The sequence below is a fragment of the Acanthaster planci genome, linkage group LG10, assembly GCF_054643075.1.
Source record: "Acanthaster planci isolate LZ-2023a linkage group LG10, COTS_SCS, whole genome shotgun sequence".
NCBI classification, from domain to species: domain Eukaryota; kingdom Metazoa; phylum Echinodermata; class Asteroidea; order Valvatida; family Acanthasteridae; genus Acanthaster; species Acanthaster planci.
The window spans coordinates 10093841-10119493 of record NC_141786.1 but is presented as its reverse complement, the minus strand read 5'-3'; the positions used below and the strand labels follow the sequence as shown (position 1 = coordinate 10119493).

At 45.1% G+C, this 25653-nt stretch overlaps 1 protein-coding gene across 6 annotated transcripts in view; it reads left to right on the top strand.

Annotated features, from left to right (window-relative positions):
• LOC110983883 (potassium voltage-gated channel unc-103-like) overlaps nucleotides 1-22660 on the top strand; it is a 158626-nt gene extending 135966 nt beyond the window's left edge. For all 6 annotated transcript variants that reach the window (XM_022243518.2, XM_087142162.1, XM_087142161.1 and 3 more), the window contains 6 exons: nucleotides 10557-10707; nucleotides 11950-12158; nucleotides 15012-15264; nucleotides 16526-16719; nucleotides 16841-17153; nucleotides 17808-22660. In XM_022243518.2, coding sequence (XP_022099210.2) covers nucleotides 10557-10707; nucleotides 11950-12158; nucleotides 15012-15264; nucleotides 16526-16719; nucleotides 16841-17153; nucleotides 17808-18823 — 2136 coding nt within the window. In that variant the 3' untranslated portion in view covers nucleotides 18824-22660. The remainder of the gene's footprint in view (nucleotides 1-10556; nucleotides 10708-11949; nucleotides 12159-15011; nucleotides 15265-16525; nucleotides 16720-16840; nucleotides 17154-17807) is intronic.
• Nucleotides 22661-25653: the final 2993 nt, after the last annotated feature.

Sequence of the window (25653 nt, the reverse complement as noted above, 5' to 3'; positions counted from 1 at the left end):
TCCTTCCACTGCACGCAAGAAGCAGTTCTTTTTTTCTCTTATATTCATAACACTTGACGATTACCACCTTTTCGCTCTCTATAAAAATCACATCCGCTGCAGGTTAATTCCAAAGTCTCACCCCGACAGAAATAATGTAAAGCGAGTGTGCGAGACTGCTTGAAGCAGTTGGACTACCGTCATCGTGACACTAGGCTTTGAGGTGTTTATTATCGGAGGCTGTGTTGTTGATCGCATGAATCACACCACGACATACAACTCAGTTGTCAGGGATATTTTCAGAGCGGACACTAGATGTAATGTTAGACCAACTACGGAAATCTATCGATTGTGCATGATAATCATGATCTAGTCATGATTAGCCCTTCATTTTCAGCACTTTTGAATGTGAGTCGCAGTGGCTCATGTGATATTTCGGCATAGGGGATCCCGTCTGGATAATTATGACCCGTAATAAGTATAATGCACTTCGTCTCTGGTAACCTGACTCAACGCATGAAAGCTCAACAGAGAGCAGTTTTTACTCGAGTTGTCCATAGATGTCATCCTGATTCCCGCAAGAGCGACTCGTCCAAAAAGGGTTTAAGTTTAGTTCTCAAAATCAGCAGTGAAACATATGTTTTATATGCCAAATATTAAAATCATATCCACATTTCCATTGCAAATTTAGTCAGCATGTTGACTAAATTTACTGCCCGTAGGCTCTGTTGCGGTTGACTGGTGTGGTATTGTGCTCACGTGTCCCAGATTAGTGAAACAAAAGTCTGCACACGTGCAAGAGAACAACGGAATGCTTGATCATCCATTGTGGGATTAGAAATGTGCCACACGTCGTCTCCAACGCTCCAGCAGAATTTGTCTGTTGTGAACCAACGTGTGCCCAAGGAACCCTAGTCGTTCTTGGAAAAGACCCTGTTCAACCTCTCCTCCATTATCAACCCATCATTGTCGTGCCAGCAGCATAACGCATGCTCGGAATAACTTCAAACATTCTCGATCATTTTAGACAATCGGGAGCAAATCTGTGCCACCCTTGGGGCATATGAGTCTGACAATTAGAGACAGCCGAGATATTATATCCGGTGCTGGGGCAGCTGCAGAGTTTCGTATTCGTCTAGACTCTCTTTAGCAGCAAATGAAATTACGGCCGTGTAGCCTACTGAGGTAACCAAAGTTATCGTGCGTTGACATGCACTTGTTAATTGTCTGTCCATGGTCTGTCCATCAACTCTTAGTACATGGCTGCATACTCTGTTGTGGTGTTCCAAGCGGGTGTCCAGACGTCAGTTAAAATCTACGTGCAGGACACGCTGGTTCGCGTACGCGGTTGGCACACTGCACGTGCCACTTATTTTCATTGGAATGATGGCGCGAAAGTGGTCAGCTGTCCCCTCTATCCGTCACTGAAGAGTGTGGAATTGTACCCGGATTGAAAGTCTCTTTAAAAAGGAAAGTGCAATGTAACAGAATCTGCAGTTACCAAGCACTGGGGCCATCTGGAAATTTAAGAAACGGCATCTTTATGCCTTAGGAAAGAGAAAGCTAAGCCGTTTACTCGCCGGTTCTGTACGTCGATACCGCCCAAACTATTGGGTCGAGCCCGGTCGATCGGCCGACACGAAAAATCCATTAGCGGTTTGGCACCCGACAGCGTGGCTTGACACATTCCCTGATAGATCTGACATTTCAGCCCCGCGCGAGAAAGATTTTCCAAAAGAGAGAGAGACCTAAGGGCATAAAAGACAAATATGAAAATAAAGGGGGAAAGGAATAAAAAAAGAACACAAAGAGTGTACCAAGATGAGCACGTCGCCAGCATCTCCAGGGGAATTGGAGCGACGCAGTGCTGGTGAAGGAGAAAGACCTAAATGCATGTAGAATGACAGATGGGATGCGACGGTAAGGTCCGGTCGCCGTCATTCCTCAAGAGGGCATCGTGGTCTCCCCCCCCCCCTTTGTGGCTAAAGGAAAGGCCGATTCTGTCTTGTTTTCTTTTTTTCATCTACAGAGACATGTTGATTTTATTGCAAGGGCCCCAAACTGAGCAGAAGCCAGGGTTTAAGGTTCATTCACTGACGTTTGTGGGCTCTGTCCAGAATTCACTGACCCGTAATTACACTGGCATTCTTGAACTACACTTCTTTTATTCTTTGTTCCAACTTCAAGGGCCTCTAGTGCGCGCCCTGATGGTTCACTTTTGAAGAAACAGTAAGCCCCAGCGATTGATGACACACTGCGCTGCTATCTCCATAAACGAAGCGAAATGCTGGCAGTATCAACGTGGTCACATTACTCCCTGCATTTTTCCCTATCGGCAACTTTGTGGAAGCTGGCACTTTAGCAGAGGTTTTCCACCTCGCCTTTCAGTTTGGCTGACAAGCACCTGCAAGTTACGTACACTTCAAACAGCTTAAACAAACACAACACCGTGATATAGCGAACACAAATACGCCTAGGTTGGCCGGTGTTGATACACCGGCTACAAGAAGAATATTCCACAGGTGATGTACCAGAGACAGGACGCCTCTCCGAGACCCCAGGTCTGGGCCTAATCACTGTTGACGGAAATACAGACCAGAGGCAGCGAGTTGAGGCCCGTTGTTCTAAAAGCAATTGAAGGCTGTGATTGCCAAGGCTAGTTTGGTGCCACGTACATTATGTAGGATTGTCGGGGGATGCATTATCATGCAAAGAGTGTACCACCTCATATTCAACCAAGGGCAATGTTCTCTTGTGGAAGAATACCGGCGAATTTAATTTCTTACACGCTGTGCTTTTTGAAATGCGCTGCATTGCGTTGCGGAACGCTGTGTCACGGTGCTGTGTCGTGTTGTGTTGTGTTATGTTCTAGTCCAGTCCGATCTGAGTTTAGGTTTGGTTGTGGTTTGGTTGTGTTTGTTTTCTGGTTTTAGAGAGGAGAGTAACATTTTTGTGTCACGGCACCGGCTCCTGTCAACCGGTCTGGCTACTAGCATGCCGGGCCTACTACCTGAATCGGAATTATCACACGACGAGCAGGGAGACCACTCTGCGAGAATCAAGCACCCAGGCGAAAACAAACGCACTCACGTGCTGACGTTGGAAGAGAGACCCGACATCTCTAGACAAGGAAAACAGACAAACAGAATCTGCTGGCCAGGGATGATTACTGGGTAAGGTGAGCGAACGGGCAACCGACGAGCAGGCAAGCAGGTGAAAACGTGCTGTCTGTTTAGCAAGCCAGCCACCAATCTACCCGAGTTTATCCGCAGACATGAAAATGAGCACCGCCCGCATATCCCTGGGACTTATATCGCGTGTAATTAATAAGGCAATGTTGACTCAAGTCACGGTCAAGTGGAAACCCATTTCACGTTTGGTTACCTCGCCCAGCGGGGCCAAGTGCCTCAATCGACGCCGGCAAGGGGCTCCATTTTCCCCCTCTACCCTATCTCCATCTTCCTCCCACCCCGTGGGTCCTGGATTCTCTTTTCGCTAAATTGAACGTGCACTAGTGCCCAGTAACAAGATTACACGTAAACCAATTACGGACCCAGCCGAGTGAATATTATTACATAGATGTAGGTATATTTTACGGTGTGCGTGTGGAAGAAGTGCTGGGCTGGAATTGAGTAAACCGGAGCAGGGTGATCGCCTCCACAAGTTCCCCTGGCGATGAGCACTACTTTAACGGTCAGAGCCTCTTACATTAGACTTGCGTTGGTCTTTTACCAATCAAAAGCTGACACGCATTAATGTGGGCGCTGTCAGACGCATGTGCACAGAGCTATACACAGAGAAAGTAGGGCCATCTTCAGACTTGGAACCTAAATGGCTGTCCACGTAAACTGACGCGTAATCCACCAGTTGGGTTCCAAGACTTACGACACTCATGTCACAACTCTCTCTATGAACAGCTCTGCATGTGCACAGGAATCAGAAGAAAGAGCTGCTGAAGTTAGCAATACCTGAACACTATCTCCTCATACCGACTTGACAGCGCACCCTGTACAGCTATTTCTGCTGTTGACAGATACGGATCGCCACTTTTCAATGGGCGGCCAAGGTTTGCAGAAAGCTTGCAATCGGTTGGCAACAGCTTCTGTCTTACAATGCAAATTTTCCTTCGACGTTGTTAACGCATCTGGCATTTTTGTTAGTTTTTAATAGAAATATTCAGCATTTGGTTTAGTAATATTTACACGAGATTTGGGAATTAAATCCTTTGCTTTGGTTTTGTACTCTCGGCCAGCTGTATAATTTTGACTGCTACTGGCTGGGGAAGATGTACTTATGACATTGCAAATGAAATGTCATTATCTCTGTGCACAAAAGGAAGCCTCCGTGGCTTGATTTTGGCCTTTGGAAATTACTGCCACAACATTCCTTGCAGAGGCAACCCTGTACATGTACACATTTGAAAGTTTGACGTTTCGAGCAGTAGCAAAGCAATAAATCAATAAGTTATTGGTTAAAGGTACTTGGAACGTTTGCTTAAATACCTCTGGTTTAACTAAGAAAATAAACTGAGCGTACATAAGACAGCAGGTACGAGTCCTGGAACAACAGCCCACTATGATTTTGAACTTTCTGATGAATACCGTCGCATTAGGGCCTCCCAGGTTGGCACTCAGCCTTCGGTCTCGATGCGCTATGTAGTCATGTTGAGCGCGTTCAGTTACGGTCGTCTCCTCGCTCTAAGTTATTGGCAGTAAGCGCGCCCGCGCTTGATTTGACACTCACGCGACTTTCGTGCATACGAGGGCGTGGCCCATTGCAACCAACTCGCCGAGTTGATCAATTGGGCAAGTTCACGTGTCTCCTCGAAGGAAATTTGATGCCGTTGTAACTAGTTTTTAAAAAAAATCGTTGCATGGTGGGGGGGGCGAGTTGGCTGAAGTCAATGAAGTTTATATCGCATACGGGACAAATGTGTGTGCGGATGACCCTCGCTTTCGACAGTTCGAATTCGTGTTACAAATTTAATTTAATTGACCCAGTTGGGTGCCTCTAGTAATCTGAAAAGTGTTAATATCACCACATACTGCGCATGCTCACCAAAACCCCTACAGCATCAAGGGTAAACGCGAGGGAAGAAATCGAACGCACTGTGTTGTGCATTCCATTATGGCTTGTACGATTTACTCGGGTTTAACCTCGACTCAGTTGTCTCTCTTTCTTTGACACAACAAACATGGGCATCCCCAGGTCAGGGTTTACCCGTGCCAGTTAATCGAAAGCAACCATAGAAATCGTTAGTTAGAGTAGTTAGAGAGGTTTGCGGTAGCATCGTGCAAGGGTATCTCTTTTATTAGTATGAGTGGTTCTGAAAATAACCGGAAAGTACTACGTTTCGGACATGTGCTCTGTCCGCCGTCAAGAGATTGGTTAATTTAAAAAAATCGTGTTTATCTGACAAGCTTGCAGAAACTAAATGCAAATTGCACTCAATCTACCTTGAGGACTGAATAGGCGCAATCTAAGTCCATGTTGGGTCTGGATTCTGGAATCCACGTATGCACTCATCCCAGTAAACAATGTCGTGTTACTAACCAACCCCGCACTCCACTTGTGCACTTGCTGTTTTTTCCTCAGACCATTTCGTCAAAGTCTGGTGGCGGTGCTAAGACATTCATTCATGCGTGAACTTTGCATTTCTACTGTGTGGTCAAGGTGCCGAGGGGACACAATTGATGGTCTCCGTCGTGGTTCTTTGTATCTTAAAGCTCTGAATAAATAAAGGCGTTGGCAAGATTTGTCCGCCGTGTACTGCAGGCTGCCAGTGTTTTCCGTCATTCCTCCTCACCGTTTGGCAACATGCCATGAATATTTAATCTCGATTGTGGTACCTAAAGCAAACGCTTCGCCGCTCCTGGTAAAATTCGCTTGAAACATCGGTGTCACAGCGACGCACGACACAGGCATTTAGTCTCTATATCAAAGGCGCCTGTCTTCGATACTAATGAAATATTGAAACCCATGTAGTGTTGCGTTTCAGATTGTCCACGGTTAAAACCTTCGCTTCGCACCGATCTGTTTCGAACTCGCCTCACCTGAAGTTTTGTCTTGCTGAAGATTTGTTTAATTCCCAAGTTCACATCAACCTTATTTTATCCTATCAATCCCAAGGCCAAAATAGAAATGGATATACAGTTAATTTATTTATAATTGTCAAGGGATTGTGTTGACGGCTACCTCGCATGGCATCATCAGGTGTACGTTTGCTGTCCGCAGCTTTAGCGTTTTTTTGTTTTGTTTTTTTGTTGTTGTTTTTTTGGTCGGAGACCGCACTAGGGCGCTTTTGTCAACCAAAGTACTCAAAGACTAGTGAAGAAGAAACCAAACGATGGGACTCGCGTACTCCGCTCTGGGCGTGACCCAAGCCTCTCAGTTTCCCCAAATATTGTTGAATATATACGTTTTTCTCTGACGTATTTCGTGATGGCTCCCTCGACATTTTTTGTCCAACATTGCCACAACTTTTTTTCCTGAGCCGAACCTTCAGGAATTTGTAACAACTCGTTGCCGTCATTCTGATACCAATTTTGGGCAAATTAAATATAAAGTCCTCAAAGGAGTGTCCTTTTGTCCGAAATAGGTCACCCAATAATGTATTCTTTCCCACTACAGCGCTCACTTGCCACGCAGGTGGGCTTGAAATTCAAATGTCGGTAACAACAACACCATAGATAAAATTGAGTTGAAACTCCATATTCATTTAACCTGACAAGGTATGTTTTTATATGCAAGCCATGTTTTGAAGAAATCTAGCTTGGATAGCCTAAGTTCTTGAGGGAATCCACAGCCGGTTGTGAGATCGAGATGGTCCAATGAAACCATGCTCTTTCAAGGTTAACGGCATCATCGGATTGAAGAAAGTGAAACGCTTAATTGGTTAGTTAAATTAGACGTATTGATAATGACAAAGCCCGGTAGAATCGCGTGAACTACATGTTACTAGACTTAGTTTCTGGTAGGCTTTAACGGAAAAGAGGCAATTGTAAATTGTAACAAATCCATCAACTTAAGGAGTCTGTGTTACGTGACATTTGCTCCTTATGTTAACACAGTGCTTTCGACCATTGAAGGAGACCATCAGGAATGTCCATTGAGACGCCTCAGGGTTCGCCGATGGTCACGTGAACTTTCTTGTTGTCAAGAGACGGCGCCTTGCTTTGGTCGTTTATTTAATAGACCCTTGCTCAGTACACGGATTGGCAGATCGACGTGTTAGGATCAGGTCCACTCAGTGCCAGAGTTCCTAAAATACCTTGAACATTGAATGGCGAGTTTCAGCATCAAATTTTGTAATAATGAAGCACGCGCAACTCTAGCATGATTAACGTATAATTACATTTCTACAGAACGGGCCAGTCCTGAAAGTTCAAGTCCTCAGCCGAGCAAACTCCATAACTAGGAGGAGAGGAGATGATTTGAATATGACGAACCATTTTCCAAGAGGGTCAAGACTTGCGGCTGATTTTTCGTTTTTTTATCAGCTATTCCTTTGGACATTTCGTTCCTTCCGCTAAATGACATGGCCCCTCCAGTATTGAGAGACAAAATTTAACATTCATGCTTCAGCGATCTCGCCTATACCCACGATGCTATCGCTGCCCCGCGTAGCGAGCAGGAGGGCAAAATGATTACATACAGTCTCCGCCGTTGTACTTTTGGTGGCACATTCTTATAATAACCCCGCAAAGGTGCATGCAGCGTGGTCGAAACTTGAGGGCGCCCGACACGTCCCAGTGGATTGACGATAAACCATATACTGGTAAGACAGTATTGTTACTCTCAACCTCTTCTATTGTCTCCCGTGAGAGGAAAGTCTCTCTTTTGAACCTTGGCCCTCATTAACGCGTCTAGATACTCATTGGTTTGGTGGATTGCACCTCCTAAATTGGTGTCCAGTAGTCTACGAATGTGCCAGAATTCGTATAAATTGACAACATGAAAACAAAGACCATGGCCAATCAATGCAGGGGCCGCTTGCAAAGTTGCAATATCCAAGTGGATATTCAATTCTTTTTTTCAATTAAGGACACGCCCTTCGGCTACCGACCAACCAAACGGAGACTAAACGCTTAGCTCCCGTCTCCCAATGGCGGGAACTGGACTCTTGATCTCGTGTTGCCCACTGCAGACCTGTGTTGTCGTCGAGTACTTTCCGTGTACCAATGTTATCTGCAAAATACTGAACTGGGTAAGAGGGAATAAAGCCAGAGTGCACAGGCATTTGATGGTAAATGTGCAGAGTAAGAGGTAAGACAAAATAAATGTTAGACTTCAGACACTCCCAGTTGTGTAAAATTTAAGTTTTGTGGAGAAAAATACTCGGAAAGTACTTGGCCGAGTACTTTCCGAGTACTTTTGTCCTAAAAAGTTAATTTTCATCAAACAGTGATGGTCTGAAGTCATTATGTTGCTTTGTAATCATACCTTTATGCATGTACCATCAAATGCCGATGTACTTCAGCTTTGTTCCCTTCTAACTAGTCAAATATTTGGTAGAGAACTTGGTTCTCAAAAAGTACTCGACTACATCACTGCTGCAGACACTGCAGCGTCAAAGCGCACCAAACGGTCTCAGAAGTTCATTCAGCGGGGAAATCAAAACAGGGTAGCAATTGATAATTCCAGCGATAACACTCATCACCAACCTACTCCCACTACTTTCGCTTGCCTGACTCGCCGTCAAATTTAATATCGGATTATAAAACATGAATGATTTCCCTCTTCCAAAATATTCTTACGGGCTTTTTAATTTCTGGACCCGGCAGAGTGCTTGCGTGTCGCAAAGTGGATTAGATTTAATTAGTGGCATGTCGACAGAGCAGCCGGAATCCAAATTGAAAACTGGAAAGAGCGATTCTCGCAGTTCAGTGATTCCTATGGAAGAGGAAGAAGTCACCGAGTTAACATGACGCTGTGGAAAGCAATCGGCATAGATTTGGTTTTTTTTTTTTAATAAGTAACAAATGGAGGATTGAGAAGTGGCATTGGAAACCCTTAAAGGCTGCCCCCACAGCTGGGTAGCCAGTGGCATAATAACTGGGGGCGGGGCTTGGCCCCTGACAAAAGTCCATGTCCTCCTCGTATGCCTCACCCCCATTTGAAATGTACACAGTGTCTACAGTTCATCATTGCTATCAGAGCCCCCTTGAGAGAAATAAGGTGACCATGTCGCTGGCCTTTCAGAAATTCCATCATAGTTCCGTTACCGATTCTATCAAGGAAAAGGTCCGTCCTCCATCATATCTCTTTGCCCTACGGTGGTGCTTTATGATATGTGCACAATTTCATCTTAATCGGACGGGACACTTTGTAATAGTGTCCCTTGCCTTTTTGGAGCATGTCGCGCCATTGATGAAACTAATCACAAGCTTTTTCAGCTCTTTGTCGGTCGCTGAAATGCAAAACCATTGTATTTAACGTGACAGCAATGTGTAAGCTCACGAACACGCCAGCGCGGGAAAAGCATTAAAGGCGCCTATATGTGCAGGTTTTTGCGGTGCGTTGCGTACACAGTGCGTTCATGCTTTTCACTTTAATTCTCGGACACAAAGATCGAGTCCGTTAACATAGCACGCGCGTACGTTGCGCTCGACCGTCAAACTCGCCCCGGGAGCGATTCTGACGGATATGCAACGCTTGGCGCAAGTGTTGACGCGCGTTAGGGAAAGGCGCCATCATGGTTACATTTGGGAGAGAAGGCACCCCTTCCGAAGCGTTTCGGGCTAATAACACAAAGAAATGTATTGAAACTGAACATTGGGGTGGGTTTAATTCTCACAAGGAGAGCAACTTGCAACATCCTTTGGTCTTGTCCATTATTTTCCTTTGAAAATGGATCGATAAGGTACATGTAATGGGTTTACTAATTGTTTTGTAACACATGTGACCCACTCTGTGAAAAAGAGTCTTAAGTCGCCAAACTCACTTTTGAGTAAAACGTCCTTTAGAATTATTTCGCAGAGTGTAAATCAATAGGAACCCACAGCATTATTCCCCATGGAGTATCCACTTTCATCAGGATGCCAAACTGAGTGATACGTCAAAACAAAAACCTTAATGAAAACTCAAAAAAGTGGCTCTGGCGACTTATGACTCATTTTCACAGAGTGGGTCACATATGCAGATGGTCCTTCGATTTTATTCTAAGATTCGTTGTGTTATTTGTTGAGTTTATATTCTTTTTGTCGGATTGTGACTGATTGTAAGGTTGGATTAATAAAATGGGTTTTTTTTTAATCTATTTATTTCCGTGTGTCTAATAAACTCTTCAAAAATAAGGATTTTTGGTATCTGTACGTAGTACGGTTTCTTTTTATTGATCATTTTTCATGTAATTGTACAATCTCAGCCTTTTGGCTGTCTTTGACAAATATATGATAAAATAAAAGTAAAAGTGTAATGAGACTTAAAAGGGTTATTCGCAAGATTGAACAATATTATCATAACCTTTGGAAGAGAATGATTGATTGACATTGCACTATGTGCTATTTCATCATAGCAGCCCAACTGAGGACTTGCAGTCGGTAAGTTGGATTTGTTTTTATTTCTTACAAAAACAGGAAGACGACACGGGAGGTCCGTCTGCACAGTCCAAATACGTGACGTCATTGTATTTCACGCTGACGATCCTGACCACGGTGGGCTTTGGCAACGTGGCACCCACCACAGACGTGGAGAAGCTGTTCGCCATATGCATGATGCTGGTTGGCTGTAAGTAACAACCTTACTGCAGACGGCTGTCCATTATAAAGCTGTAGAATTAAGGAAGTATCACAATTTCATAGAGCTGCTTAAACACAAAATTTGCTTGAGCTTGACCAATCAAAACTCCATGTGATGTATATTGTTTTGGAATCGAAATTAGCTGTTTTTTGGTTAGCATGACAATCAGATAGAGTTTGAGCTGGTAACCTTTGCTTATTAAGCAAAGTTTTTTCTGCTTAAGCAAATTTTGTGCTTAAGCAGATCTATGAAATTGGCCCCTGGATACTGACGCTCAAGGCGATGATGATTGGTGGTTAGTCGTGCCGCACGCAATATTGCTCATTTAGATTTATGGTAAAACACGGATGTTGACCCTATCGGTTCTAAAATGATAAATAGCGGCTTTCTCAAGAAGGGTCATTGGAACATGCCACTTGTGCTTAAGTTAATAAAAATAGTCCTGTGGACAAATTGTGAATCAGTTTGGTGCGCAAATTAACCTCAAAGCCCGGCTTTTCGGACCATTCCAATGCCATCGATCGCACAAAATGTTGTGGATTAGCTGTTTTATTCTCGGTTTGTCTTATATCAGTATCAATGATATCTGCCAATCGGTATCGTAAGGCTAAGCAGTTTGCAATGTAACTTCTTAACGAAATGAGCCACGTATACCCCCCCAAAAAAAAACAAACACACAAACAACCAACCAAACGTTCATGCCCTCGATAACTTCTCATGGGACCTACCTTGACCCGTTGAACCTCAGCCCTTCTTTGCTGTACAATCCGGTAACGATACCTTTTAGCCACCTTGCGAGGCTCTCATCTTGTCATAAGGAAATCTGGACTGACATGGAATCATTTCTGGTCATTGTATGGACTCCAGCCTCTTGTTTGTCTCGTTTTATGATTGCCCTTATTCCGTACAGTGTACAGTAAACGGGCACTGAGTATGTATTTCATAGCATCCAAATTTCACATCAAATATGATGAGCCTGTTCGGTATTCCAGTGCATTCCCAAAATGGAGCGCGTACGAAGTCATTCGGGAACGTCAAGCAATTGAGTGCCTATGAGGTCATTCGGGAACATCAAGCAATGGAGCGCGTACAAGGTCATTTGGGAACGTCAACAGGCGTGCGCTCGCAAGATCTTCCCCACCAGTGCGGCCTGCTTTGTACTCAAATGACCTTGTCTTTTTGAAAGACCTAACTGGCGCATTGTCAGCATTTCCTTGGTCTGTTTTCCAGCCCTCATGTTCGCCTGCATCTTCGGTAACATGACGGCTATCATCGAGCGGCTGTACGAGGGTATGGCCCGCTACCACCAGCAGCTCACTTTGGTCAAGGAGTTTGTCAAGTTCCACAATGTGCCTCACCCGCTGCGGCGACGCCTGCAGGAGTACTTCAAGCACGCTTGGGTCTACTCAAACGGGAACGACTTGCAGGAAGTCGACGAGGTGAGTTCAGCAATCAACCCGGGCAAGAGGTCTCACTAAGTTGGGTAAAAACACCAGGTTGACGGTTTGGTATAGACAAATCAGGCCAATAAAAATAGAAGCCATTACTGAGGGGCATCCCGTTCGAAGGCAGGGCTGGTGGTACGCGCGCGTTACATACCTATCCTATAGGGTGTCCTGACTTGCTATAAAGTGCACACGTGCGCTCGAGTTGAAACATACGCGTGAGTCGTGATGGCCCCTCAGGAATGGTATCTCGTCAGATTTGTCTATCCACCTTAAGCAGAAGTACCCCCTCAACTGTTTGAAAGAGCCATGGGGGTCGGGAGTGTTCATTTCTGTTGGTAATCGCGCGACCGCAATTCATGCATTTCGTAGTCGTTTGTGAACCAGCTGAGTGCAGTTCCTACCAAAGGAGCCTCCGTTTCTAGAAAAATCGCGCCCTCTCTTGGTTGCACTCAGGGCTCATATAGGTGCGCAATACTTCTACACAGTGAAAATGGTTTGGGCAGACGCCTAGGAGTCTACTTCTTCATTCAGGAACAACACGCATCGAGTGCTTTATTGCCAGATCAGGCCACAGTGCCCCAGTCGCAGTTTTTGTTCCACTGCCTCACGGGACATGCTGACGTCATTAACTCTACCACGTTTTCTCCGCACATTGACACGAATGGCGTCAAATCAAACTTGGGGAAAACATGGCACCGCAGGTCTCCCGCTAACAGCCTTGAGCAGTAGACGGTCTGCTCACCCAACACTCAAATCTCGCCTTCAGTGCACACACGGCAGTCGCTGACGGAAAACCACGCGGGGAAAGATCTCCATTAGCCCCGGTGCTTTTGTGCCTTCTCCCCGCGGCAGAGGTAGCCGTGGGACATACGAATTTATGTAAACAGCAAAAATGAAATCGTCATACAGCAGTTGGTATGAAAATGTGCATTTAGCTTGACATAAAATCTTCTACCGACCCAGGTATAGAAAAGAAGGAAAAACAGAGAAACGATGTTAATTAAATAAGGAGATTCAATGTGTTTTCATAAACTGAATTTAAACTGACTTTGGGAATTTGTTGCTTGCTGAAAAGCACAACGAGGCGGGAATGATCAACACGAAAAGTGACACTAAAATGAAGCTGCAATGTCCTCGAAAACGTCATTTTGTCCTGTACACAGCCGATTTGCCCACGACCACAAAAAATTACTTGATTTCATAACACAAGATAGCCTGAGTGGTCGTTTTTACGGTATGCTAAGCGCGTAAACGATTGCTTTGTAATAGGGAAAGCTGCTTGCATGGCTGTTAAAAAAGGGGCCCATTGGATATGCTTGACATCATCGGTTGCGACTTTCCTGCGCAATTAGGAAATCTGACAACCCATATTTCCCCAACTATAGCGCCGTAAAAGCAAGAGGGAAAACAAATTACGTGGTATTGGCTGTCAGTGTGAAAAAAATAAATGACGCTTGGCTGCTGAGTGGTTCGGTAAATTGGACCGCTCAATCTGCAGTCACGCCCAGTAATTCTTCGTCTCTGGGAATCCATGAACTTCCGAGCAGACATCAATCCATCTGCTCCTGTCAAGTGTACTGCATCTCAGTTGGCGAACAGTACCACACGGAATGATAAACGACCAGTGTTGAGCAGACTACAGAGTCTATTAGGCTTGATAATAGGTGACATTGTTATTTGCTCCATTCGATTATTCCGCGATGATATATGCGCGCCTTGTTGACATGGCCCTCGCTGTGGTTGCGTGACAAAGGCACGGCAGCATAGCGAGGCATTAAACATGTCTGTATAATTGCGTGATCTGGGAATAATGAAAATAATTGACATGTTTCATTTCCTGCCGGCAGCGTGATTAGGGTGGTCACGCGATCATGATTTCGCGTGATCACTACAAGGGAAAAGCTCTGTAGGCAGGGCTTCAGTTGACCGACCATTGGACGCAAAATCGGGATCGTGTGTATTGTGTTAGGGTACACGTTTACTCGGTGTGTCGCGCAAATATCGCTAACGTTCACGATCATTGCTCGAAAGATCGTTGGCGCCTTTTGCGCCTTTGGCGAGGTTCGTCTGAGTGGAACGCCGTGAACTCAGAGATGATAGCTGGCGGAGTTCGCAGAGTTTCTTAGGTGTCACGGCTTGAAGTGCATAGCGATCTTCCTTCCTTAAGGTTCGAAATATGCATGACACTTAAGGTGGTGGGTGTGGATTGCAGTCAAGACAGCGCCAAGAGTGCTAATGGTTTAAGACTCAGTGGACCCTCTACCGGAGTTCATGTAGACCTGGCAGTGTCAATTGTAACTCTAACTTAGCCCGAAACGTCTAGTATGATTTAGGGCTCGCTCACCGCACCGGCTTATTAGGTTAATTAAGCGCCCATCCACAAGATGGCTCGCCAAGAGACTCGATGTCAGCACGACCCGTGGCGTATTGGGTCGATTAACTGGAATATTTCACTTGCCCTGGACCTATCAGAAGACAGGAAAGTTAGAGATAGCAACCAATGCAATTTTAGAGGCCTCAAAAGTGTTGCCTGATCTAAGCCATGTCCGACTAGCTTAATGGCTACTGTGCGCCGTAACACACAAACAAACTGAGATGGCTGCATCGCATATGCAGTGTACCACCTTCCATAGGAAAACGTGTTATTTTACAGTCGTAGCCATTGCATACAGCAGAGTGGCTAAGGTTCTTAAATGTAATTTATGAGATCTAGTCTTACGTTTAGTGCATGTGCTTGCTGTAAGCCATAAACATCTTCGTATCCAAGAGAACGCGCGCGACTTCTCCGTCCCAATCGATGTCCACTAAAGCCTTTTTTAATGTCCCGTTCATTCTCCTCCCCAGGTCATGAAAGATTTCCCCGACTTCCTGCAAGCCGACATCTCCCTCCACCTCAACCGCAACCTCCTGAACGGCTCGCCGGCCTTCAAGGGCGTGGAGCACGGCTGCTTGAGGGCGCTGTCGGTCAAGTTCCAGAACACCCACACGGCCCCCGGGGACATCCTCTTGCATCGAGGCGACAGCCTTAACCAGATGTACTTCATCTCCCGGGGATCACTGGAGATTCTCCGGGGCAATGTTGTCTTGGCAATACTTGGTGAGAAGAAGTTTGATGTACAGGGCACACTCAAGAACCCCCCCCCCAAAAAAAAAGAAAACCAAACTACAGTTACAACGGCAGAAAATATCTTTCTCCCCAAGATCACAATAACTCAGTACTATCCTACCAGGCTATATATTTTTCGGATACCAGATCTGCCGACCTCCTCTGCCAATCTTTGATTTCAACTATGTTTTCAATGAATAAATGAAAATGAAACTATCTAACCTTATTTTCTCATTTATAGTTTCACCAGAGGGGCGTTAAAGCACTAGTTTCTCCATGGTTTTCCAGCCTGAAGTTAATTTGCTTGTTTTCTAACCAAATGAATCAAACCAAACGTTATCTTTGATCCGGCAGAGAAGTTTTTTGTTACTCTTTCCCCACCCTCCAACAATGGTTCCCTTTAAAACATAAAGTGAATGAATAAAAATGTAGGGAACCTTCCCCAGGGAAAGCCACAAGTATACTTTCAAGACGCGTACGGTCAGTCCAGTCCTGCACTGTCTTCTATTGGACAAGCATTAACGCTTAAAGATCTATGTTCTGTCTACTTTCAAGAGATGTGATTACCCCATTGCAATTTGTGTCATGCTTGACCGCAACTGGAGCAGTGGGCTTCGCCTAAAAGATCAACATTTTAAAAAGGAACCAATAATATCCATGACAACAACTGCTTAAATGCAAAATAATTAGCCCATAATCTATTAACTTCATTCAGTTATACATGAAATGCTGCTGCGAGGATGGTTGTGGTGGTGGTTGGGCAGAAACGACTCCCCAAACCGATTTCATTATTTTCCTGTGAATCCATATGGGTTACTGGAGGGAAAACAGTTTTCATTGATCAAGTACAACTGACAACCAGTTCCAAAACGTTGACAGACACTCCAAATGATGTCGATTTTAAACGTGTAGTTTGCTCTTTGCTATTAAAAAGTTGGTGAAACGGACAGCTCCATGAGCTTTTTTCACTTGCCACTGATTAAGTTTAGATACATTTTGAAAAGTTTCTTCTAAATGAGTGCACAGACAGTAAGGTATTGCACAAGTTCAACTCATGACCGAATTGTAGCCAGCACTGCCACTGCCGATTCTTCAGATTACAAACTTACAAAGTGCATCAGAAAAAGCACCCATCAACATATATCCAGAAAATATCTAAATCCCTTGATTTCCTGTGTGATTCTTTTGTTCTTACGTCTGTTCACGATTATAAATATTATGTTCATGTTTTCCTTCGAATTCCTACAAATAGGTAAAAATGACGTGGTGGGCGAAAACTTTTGTCAGCGGCCTCTGGTAGGGAGGTCAAAGGGCACGGTCAGAGCATTAACATACTGTGACCTTTTGACACTGTATCGGGAGGATCTGATGGACGTCATCAAGATGTATCCTGACTTCCGGGAACACTTCGCTGAGAAAGTCGAAGTCACAATCGACATGAGAGACGTAAGAACCTGAAAAGGATATTTTGGGCAGAAAAGCCCATCGATTTGACCAATGATGCTCAATTTGAAGAATGACAGATGAAATTGCACTTTTTTTGATCAATGTTGGATTTCCTTCCCAGACCGAGCTCGATAAAATCGTGCCAGACATCGCCCCAAAGATGAACCACTGGCCTTCCACTAAGACCGTCCTCAACCGCCGCTTCTCGGCCGTGGTGGCCGCCGCCCAGGCCGCCCGCAAGAGCAAGGAGCAGCAGCAGCAGAGGTCGGGGCAGGGCGGCGGCGCTGGCGGGGGAGGCAGCGGAGGCCGGGTGGAGCTGACCCCTTGCCCCAGCACGGAGACGGTGGCCTCTAAGGCCGGCTCCGAGGCTAGCTGCCGGGACTCGGCCTTCACCTTCCAGAGCGGGAAGTGGAAAAGGAAGCCCAGCAAAATCAGTGGGTGTTGACGGCTTTTCAAAGTTTGGAGTTAGAAAGATATTATGTGCTTACCAGAACAAAATTCATGAACACGCACCTAAGTACAACACGCTGTGGTTCGGAGAGTCGACAGGATTGTCAAAATCACCATGTCCAAAATTACTCGAATGTGAAACAGAATACGCACATCCGGAAACCATATTAGAACCTCGTATGTCATAATTATTAGAAAGCTTTAGAGAGAATGTCATAGATCATACATGTATTAAACGTCGTCATCAAGCAGGTCTTCCCTTGTATTTCTTAAGTCCTACCGTGGATTCTTTCTCAAGATTCCAGCAAATGGTTACGAATTTTGGACACTTTTTCTGTATTTGTCAGTTTGCAGTGTACTAAAGCCTTCCTTTAAAAGTCCATTCATAACCTTGGGAGCAGTTGGAAAATATCAGGGAAAAGTTTTTCGTCCTTTCAACACTGCAGTGCCCTATGGAGAAAACTTTACCACACCAGAATTAGAAACGAATAAAGCCGGCGCATTTTGATTAATTGTCGGTGGGTTAATGGTAACTAAAATGTGACCCTTTAAAGTAACTTTGGGTTGAGTGGAAATATCCTTTTCTATTCCCGCTAAGCTTACACTCATGCATTGTCCTGTTTGGCTCATCCTTACAGACACTGTGGTCTCCATAGAAACCAAAGACGATGAGGACAAAGATGAAAGCGACCCCGAGGTTCCCCTTATGCAACGCAAATACAGACACTACACTGAGCCCCACCAGCGTGGAAGCAAGACCGCAGAACAAAAACACTCCCTCGTCAGGGACGCTCATCGGTCTGTGGAAAAGGCGGTGGCGCTGTCCTCGCTCGGTAACCGCGAGGCTCCTGAGGGCGCCGTGACCGCCTCCCTGCCTTCGGTCAGCCCCAGGGCCGGCGCGGCCGACCCGGACAACAATAACGTCGGCTACTTCGTGGACAACAACGCCATCCACAGCCGTATCGACGGCCTGTACACGCAGTTGGGCGCCATCGAGAGGAAGTTCGACGAGCAGAAGGCGGCCATCATCGAGTGTCTTATCGGGAAGTCCCGGCCCGGGGGTAGGGAGGGACGGCCCGCCGCTTACCTGGGCACCCACCCGGTTGGGAATACGAGATCCATGGATCGTCGGCCAGACGATGTGTCAGGGCCTACTCGGGACGCTGCAGGTGGTGATCCAAATTCTGGCCCGACCCTGGACAAACAGAAGCAGGATCCCAGTTACAGCAACCACAGCGACCACCCACTCATAGAGCTGGGCGTGGCCACCACGCCCGTGGCCAACGCCCTTGGCGGGGCCCCACCCGAGGGAACCGCCCGGACTGCTTCCGATCGCCCCAAGCCTGTGGTGGTCACCTCCTCTTCCCTACCTCCGCAGCAGGACAGCCGGCCTCCCGAGGCCTCCGAGAAGCTACCTCAGCTGCGAACCAAGAACTTCCGCCAGCGGGGGGCGGGCCCAGGCCGCTCCCGTGGTAACGGCCGGCCCTTCTCTGTGCCAGGCCGTGTGTCCATGGGCAGCCGCTCCCCTAACACCCGTGCGCCCTCGCTGACCTTCCCCGTGCTGAAGGGCGAGGATGAGAGCGGGGAGGTCATCTGGCTGGAGAGACGGGGCGAAGAGCTCAGCGGGTCTCGAATCTCCTCGACGTCATGTTGATGCTTGGTAGCCCACATTGCATAAAGTTTGCTTGTTAAATGAGGAAAAAAGACACCCGTCATCTTGCATGATGCATTATCCTGGATTTGAATACAAAACTTTAGCTTTCACAACAAAATACAAAACTAGCCGACCCAGACTAGCATAAGTTTTCACTCCACCCTCCTGCTTCGATCTGCGACTATGAACCCTGAGCTGGACTTAGAGAGGGCGCAATTTTCCTAGCAACGGGGGCTCCTTTAAGTAGGAACTGCACTTCGCTGGTTCACAGACGACTATGAAATGCACACGTTGCAGGCGCGTCGCTACCGACCGACATGGCTCTTTCCAACCAATGAGGGGGTGCTTCTGCCCAAGGGGGATAGGCTGTCTATTTGTCAGTGCCAACATTCAAAAAATCATGGTTGCTTAACCCATCTAGGCATATTTATTTTGAAGTCAAATATTTTTGCCTAGACATTAACCATGGCTTAATACGACGGCTTACAACTTTAACGTACTTTACCATTGATCAATAAGTTTCTGACTCTTAAAGCATAGAACACTGCAAAGAAGCTAAAGGACTTGTGTACAGATAGTTTTTTTTGGTTTTCGCCAAGTCATTTGGTCCCTCTTCAAAATCAATTTGTTTTGGGACACAGATTTACTTATTTACTTCCTCACGTACATGTACTTGTTTTCTGAGGGCCAGAATTTCAAACTATATTGAAAGCGTTTGAAGTTTCAAAGACATACCAAAAACACACTATGAAAAAGATTCCAGTAGGTATTTCCTTGTGAGAAGTGACAATAATGCTATGATACGACACAGCTATAATAAAGCGCTTTTTTCGGACGGTACGGGCAATAAATGAATAATCGTGTTGTGCGGTGAGCACCGTGACTGAGCGTTGCCGCTTGGCGGACCAACTTTATTCAACTGACTGACAAGATCGAACAGAGATGGACGGCTACCCAGGAAATTAAGAGATTTGAACAAAACATCAAACCGACAGACAAGTACGCTAGACTAAATCGGAGCAGCTGGCTCTGAAAGAAAAATAGATAGTGGTCTGCCATTCTGAAAAAAAATGGTAGGATTCACCAATGTTATCAAAAATGCTTGGAGTTTGGTGACCACTGTTCTGTAATGAGGATCCAACTTGGACAAGGGGGACAAAAATTGGTGTCGTCATTTTTTTTAGCGTATGGCAGTCGGAGAGCATGGCCATAATTTCAAACAAACTCTTAGTCTCTCCTCAAATTTTTACCATGGGTGAGAAGGAGAACAAGGAGGCCACGAATACGTGAGGGATTACCAGAATTCAAATGGATGTCCAGCTGAGCACGGCCGATGGAGCACTGCAGCAATGCTCCCGAGGGCTCTAAGCTCAATTCCTGTTTCCTTTGATTCAACTTTTATTTTTTGAAGTGTCGAGTTTGTTTCAGGCTTTTTCGCTTGTTTGTGTTTGTTTATGAGGAAAGAGTCTAAATGAGACAGTTTGACGACACCTACAATCCCCCTCTTTATGATTTCACCGCAAGGTTTCTCTCAGTGGACAAGCACACTTAGAAACTGAGGGCAGATTTACAAAATTATGTAGATCTCTCAGCCGCTCCGACAGACTCAGACTGCAAGACTAGACAGTGAGTGAGACTCAACAATAACTGACCGACAAACCCTTAGAAATAACGCACGGACATGGACCAGACAAGTGATAACTCCAGTCAGTGGGAACGGCATGGAGTACTCTAAGAACAGGTACCCTCCCAATTCCCGCCAAATGACCAAAATGCTACCACACCATAATTACATGGCGTAGTTTACTAAAGCCACTCTATATTCGGTGTTTTTTTTTTAACGAGCTTGTGGGGGAAGTTTCACAAAGCCTGCTCGGGTGGGACTCGGGCCCACGACCCCCTGTTGCTTGTGCATGTAGGAATCTTTACCGTCGAGCTTGGCTAGGCCCGCTGGCAGGCTCGCTTCTTTTGCAAGTGACGTGTGTCAGCGAAGGGCAAAATAAGATTGGAGTGTCAATGTCCCAAGTGCGAATTCCCCTCAACAAAGTTGCTGACAGAGACCGGAAAAAGAGGGGCGCACATCAGCTCAGAGCAGGCTACCAGTCAAATTTTCGCTGGTGTCCTGGCTGTATCTGCTATTCGGTCCTATCTGTTGTTAACATTTCAGGGATGCTTTGTTGGCCCGACAAGCAGGGGTAGCAATGATATAGGGCGACTCAGAAGCCCCTTTTTGGTTGCTACATGTGTACTTCGTAAATTTACGGCATTTTTCTTCTTCTTGGGCGCGAGTTGGATCTTTTAAGTGAACCCATGACAACATGACCGACTCGACTGATGGTGTTTGAAACTTACATTTTGTAAGCCTACATGAGACAGACCAAACTAACTTTGGCTAACATCACAACGGAATCTAGACATTTTTGGTACAAACATTTTCACGCGCGCCAAAGTTTTGTATGGCATAATTGGCCCAAGTTCCAACACATGCTGTGCCGTGTGTACAAAAATGTGTAAACCTGTGTCACGTGTTTATAAATGCGTGTATATATCTTCTAAGACGGCACAAAATATAAACAAGATGTGACTACTTATATAAATAGGAGAACTTTTTGTAAATTTGGGCAGCTTTTCTACCTGATGTGTGATGTGTGTGCAAAAAAAGTTCTTTTTGTAACGCAGTTAAAGATAAACATGTTTCTTTTAAAAAAGACCTGGGCTGACAAAGACCGTGGAACCAGCTGTAATCGCGTAATGTTTTCAAGAAGAGGTAAATGAGAGTGAGTTCGTGTTTTTTACTGCCACATTTTCAGTGGCTGCGGGTTGGGGAAGTTTTGGAGTGGGACAAGCCGTCTTCCGCATTTTCAGTCGGCCAATTTCCCTCTGCTTATCTGAGAGAGGATAGCTGACGATGCTACTTCTACCAAGAAAATGAAAAACGACCTCCATGGAGACGCACAGAAAACTAGACTTCAGAAGACAAGTGACATTGAATGATTGAATAATATGGCTGCATTATTTTGGCTTCTTTCACAAATATTTGATTCTGTTTCCGTCTTCTTGGCACGCCAGAACTCTCCGTAGATTATGTAGGCAATGTAAACAAACGTTCTAAGCACAGATACATTCTGTAACACTCTTTGGAATGTTCAGGTGTTAAATATGGTTATTTTTTGTATATATTCACAAAGAGTCGATTTATTTCGTAGGTGTAACATTGGACAAGCAGGGTTTTAATTGTGTTTTTTTATCCCGTTTTTCATTGCAAAAGTTGATTTGCGTGTAGACGTTTTAACACAAGGGAGCGGAAAGTCTCTGAGGGGGTGCATCCATGCCATGAAGTTACCATGCCGGTAGCTTTCCAGATTTTTCGTCTTTGTTACATTGTACTGAGGGCCTTTTTAACTTGAGAGAATTGCATGAGTTACTTGTACCCCAACAGAAAGAAACAACACAATCAGTGTAAAAAGAGGACGGTCGAACGGATTTTTTTGTTGTGGGTCAGCTTGCATTAAGGATTCTTTTTTCTACAAACTTAAGCAGTCAAATTGTATTGAGCAACTCCGAGCAGAAATTGCGCGACCAACAGATTGTAGTGTGGTTCCCAGATCTATATATTCCAACTATTCTGAGAGATCGTGGATCTGGTAGCCGCCATGGTCAGGTGACAAAAACTTGTGGGGGGGGGTATCCCGTTTCTCAAATATTCCATACTTGGCCAAAAGTTTCCGAGTGGTACGTTATTTCTAATTCGGTAACGTTCGGAATATTTGCAGTGTATAAACCACCTTTCTTCACGGATTTCCCGACACGCCACATTTTTCTTAATTTGTTTTTGAATACTTAGGCCTACTGCCACTTTTTGGTACCTCGTGACAACGGTTCACTTTTAAAATTAACGGACACGCGCGCTCTGAATCCAGGACATTACGTTATATCTTTGTTAGTTAATGGTGGCTAGTGGACCAACAGTTTATCCCACGTCAGAGGGTAGTGTCGGGTGCGGGAGCCAGACTAAGCAAATTCATGAGCGGAGCAAAAAACGGTGAGAGGAACCAGTCACAAAGCAATACACTACATACATTGCATGACACTGCGGTCGGTAACCTGTTTTCTGCAACAGTTAAAGCTGTGCTCAACACCTTTCCGTAGCTATACACCCTCAACTTCATGACACTGGGCCTCGCTGTATAAGGGCAGGTTAAACGCTTTGGCGGGAATTCTGTCAAAAAACCCACTGGTCTTTCCATTTTGCCGAGACCTTCTTGCAGCATTTTCGATGATATTTCTCCCACAAAGACACTCAGGAATATGAGCATGTCGCACTAGAAAAACAGGAGACGATTCCGGGATTTTCACAAAAGAATTGGCACAGCCGGGCCCGCAGATAAACTCGGAGTTCTTTCATTCTTAGAGAACATTACCCTGCCATTCAGGATCTAGACGAGACTGTCAAAGGACAACCAAATGGGTAATATCAAAGATTCTGGTCTTTTCCTATGCAAATGTAATATGTTACATGTCTTCCCGAATGTGCCGTTTTAAGTAAGTGTAAGAACATAGGCTTGTTTTATTTTAGCAGGTTGATGATATTATGAACAAGAGAGCTTTTTAATGAAACAGTGCAGTGCACTTGTGGGCATTTGCAATGCTGAAAAATGTTTCCAGTTTTCTCCAGGGAGCAACAATCAATCAGTAACTAACTGTCTAGGGTGAAAGCTCCAATTCTGTAGCGCTACACTTGTACTGCGGGGCACATAATTATACGTGCTCATGCATTCCTGGGCATCTCAGCATGATTTTATTTTTTAGTCCTGTCGTTATTTTGAACAAATTGTGCCCTGAGTTCGACATGTCCTATGCCAGGCTGAGTGCTGAATGTGCTTTTTTTTCCGTGACATGAACAGTTCTACGAGCAAACAATTTTTGTAAGCAGTGCCAGGAAGATACTTCAGGCCGGGATGAAACAATGTCGATGGACCACGTCGTCTGAAGACGGTGGCTGTTGTGAGCACGCTGGTGGAATAAGTTCCAATAAAAATCTCAGTACGGGAGGGAGCCGCATTTTGGCAGCCCCCTGCATTTCATAAATTGCTGTAAATTATTACATTGTAATGAGGTTGGTATGAGCACATAATTATGACTACGGCCTTGGTTTGTTTTTAAGAGGTCGCCTATTTGAAGTGGGAAACGTTTGCTGTTAGACAAAAATAAAGAACTAAAACGACACAAGAGTCGCCTTTGTCTTATTTCTGCCTGTCTGGCACTGAACTATATATATAATTATATATTTTACATACAGAGCATAAAGGCCCGTCTTAATGAAGTGCTAAATCACTAAAACAACATCAGAAAAAGATAAATATAACCACAACACCATTCGACCAAAAAATGATCTTGGACAGATATTTTGTGCATGCATAATTAAAAAATGGATAAAAATATGGCATCAGTCCTAACTCTAGTTGGGATGGTCCCAAGTGCAGCGCCCGTAGTCAGCAAAGTTCCATTGAAAATTCAACTCTCTCTAAGTGTATGCGGCTCACAACCACCACAATTTATCCCACATACGCCAATTTGACATTTCATCCGTAACACAAAAACTGGGTGCTGCTACGGCGAAAGAAGGACATAAAGAAAACGACCTTAGCAATGCCATGGAACACACAGGCGCCGATGGCAGCCCAACTGTAGTCCGGACAAACATCATAGTAGGGGCGTAGTACTTCTATCTACACCTAATCCCCCCCCACACAAATACATATTGTATTACAATAGGGGACGGGGCTGCCGGCACTGCCCCACATGCAAATGGCAGTGAGGGGTCATCACAATCATTCTATATGCACTGCATCCTATAACGGAGGTACGGACAAATCAATAATTAACTGTCAATCACAGCAATCAAGACACATTGTAATGAAAATATGATCAGCTATTCGATAGAGGGCGATATGAAGGGGGCCTTCTCCCAAATCTCGGCTTTCGCTCCGATTTCGCCTCTGGCTTCGCCTGATCATTACCGCCTGAATCATGGAGTTTCAATTTTGGCCAATCACTAAGTCATGTGCTGGGAGGTATAAAAATCTATTTTTCAGCCCTAAGAGGGAAGGAGTTTCGTTTAGTTTGGTGAGGAAGCAACCTGCGAAGGACTGGCATCCCATCCAGGGGGGAATAGAAATATTCTCAGTCGTTTCATGCCAAGGAAACCAAAGATAAACACCGGCCTGATGAGCCAAATTGGCACGTACCAGACTTGCTATCGCGCCCTCTGGAGGTTGCTATGGCTCATTTGAAAACATTGCTGAATTGAAACAGTTAAAACCCCGGAAGATTTCTTTTCCTAGTTGTATACAGCGACTCAAAATTAGACTGAATCTATGAAAACTAAAATGGACCTTCAATTTTTGAATTTTGTGAATTGGCATTAAATGAAAAGTTGAATTAAAACAGTTCAAACCCTGGAAGAATTCTTTTCCTTGTTGAGTATAACAACTCAAAATAAGACAGCATCAAAGGACACTAAAATAAACTTTTTTTTACAATCTTTTACGCACTATTGAAAGGTGAACTAAAACAGATAAAAACCCTGAAAGAATTTTTTTTCTAGTCCGAGGTGCGTTATAAAGCACATATGGACTGGCCAAGTTCGGTCACTGGTGCACGGCCATGCCCCCTTGGGCTTATGAGTGACCAGAAGAGGGTCATATCTTCCCGAGGCCGAAGATAAGACCCTCTTCCGATCACTCACAGTCCCTAGGAGACATAAATGTGGACTAGTGACCTCACTGCGCGGGCCGGTCCATAACACAAGGTCCCAAGGGAACACTTCA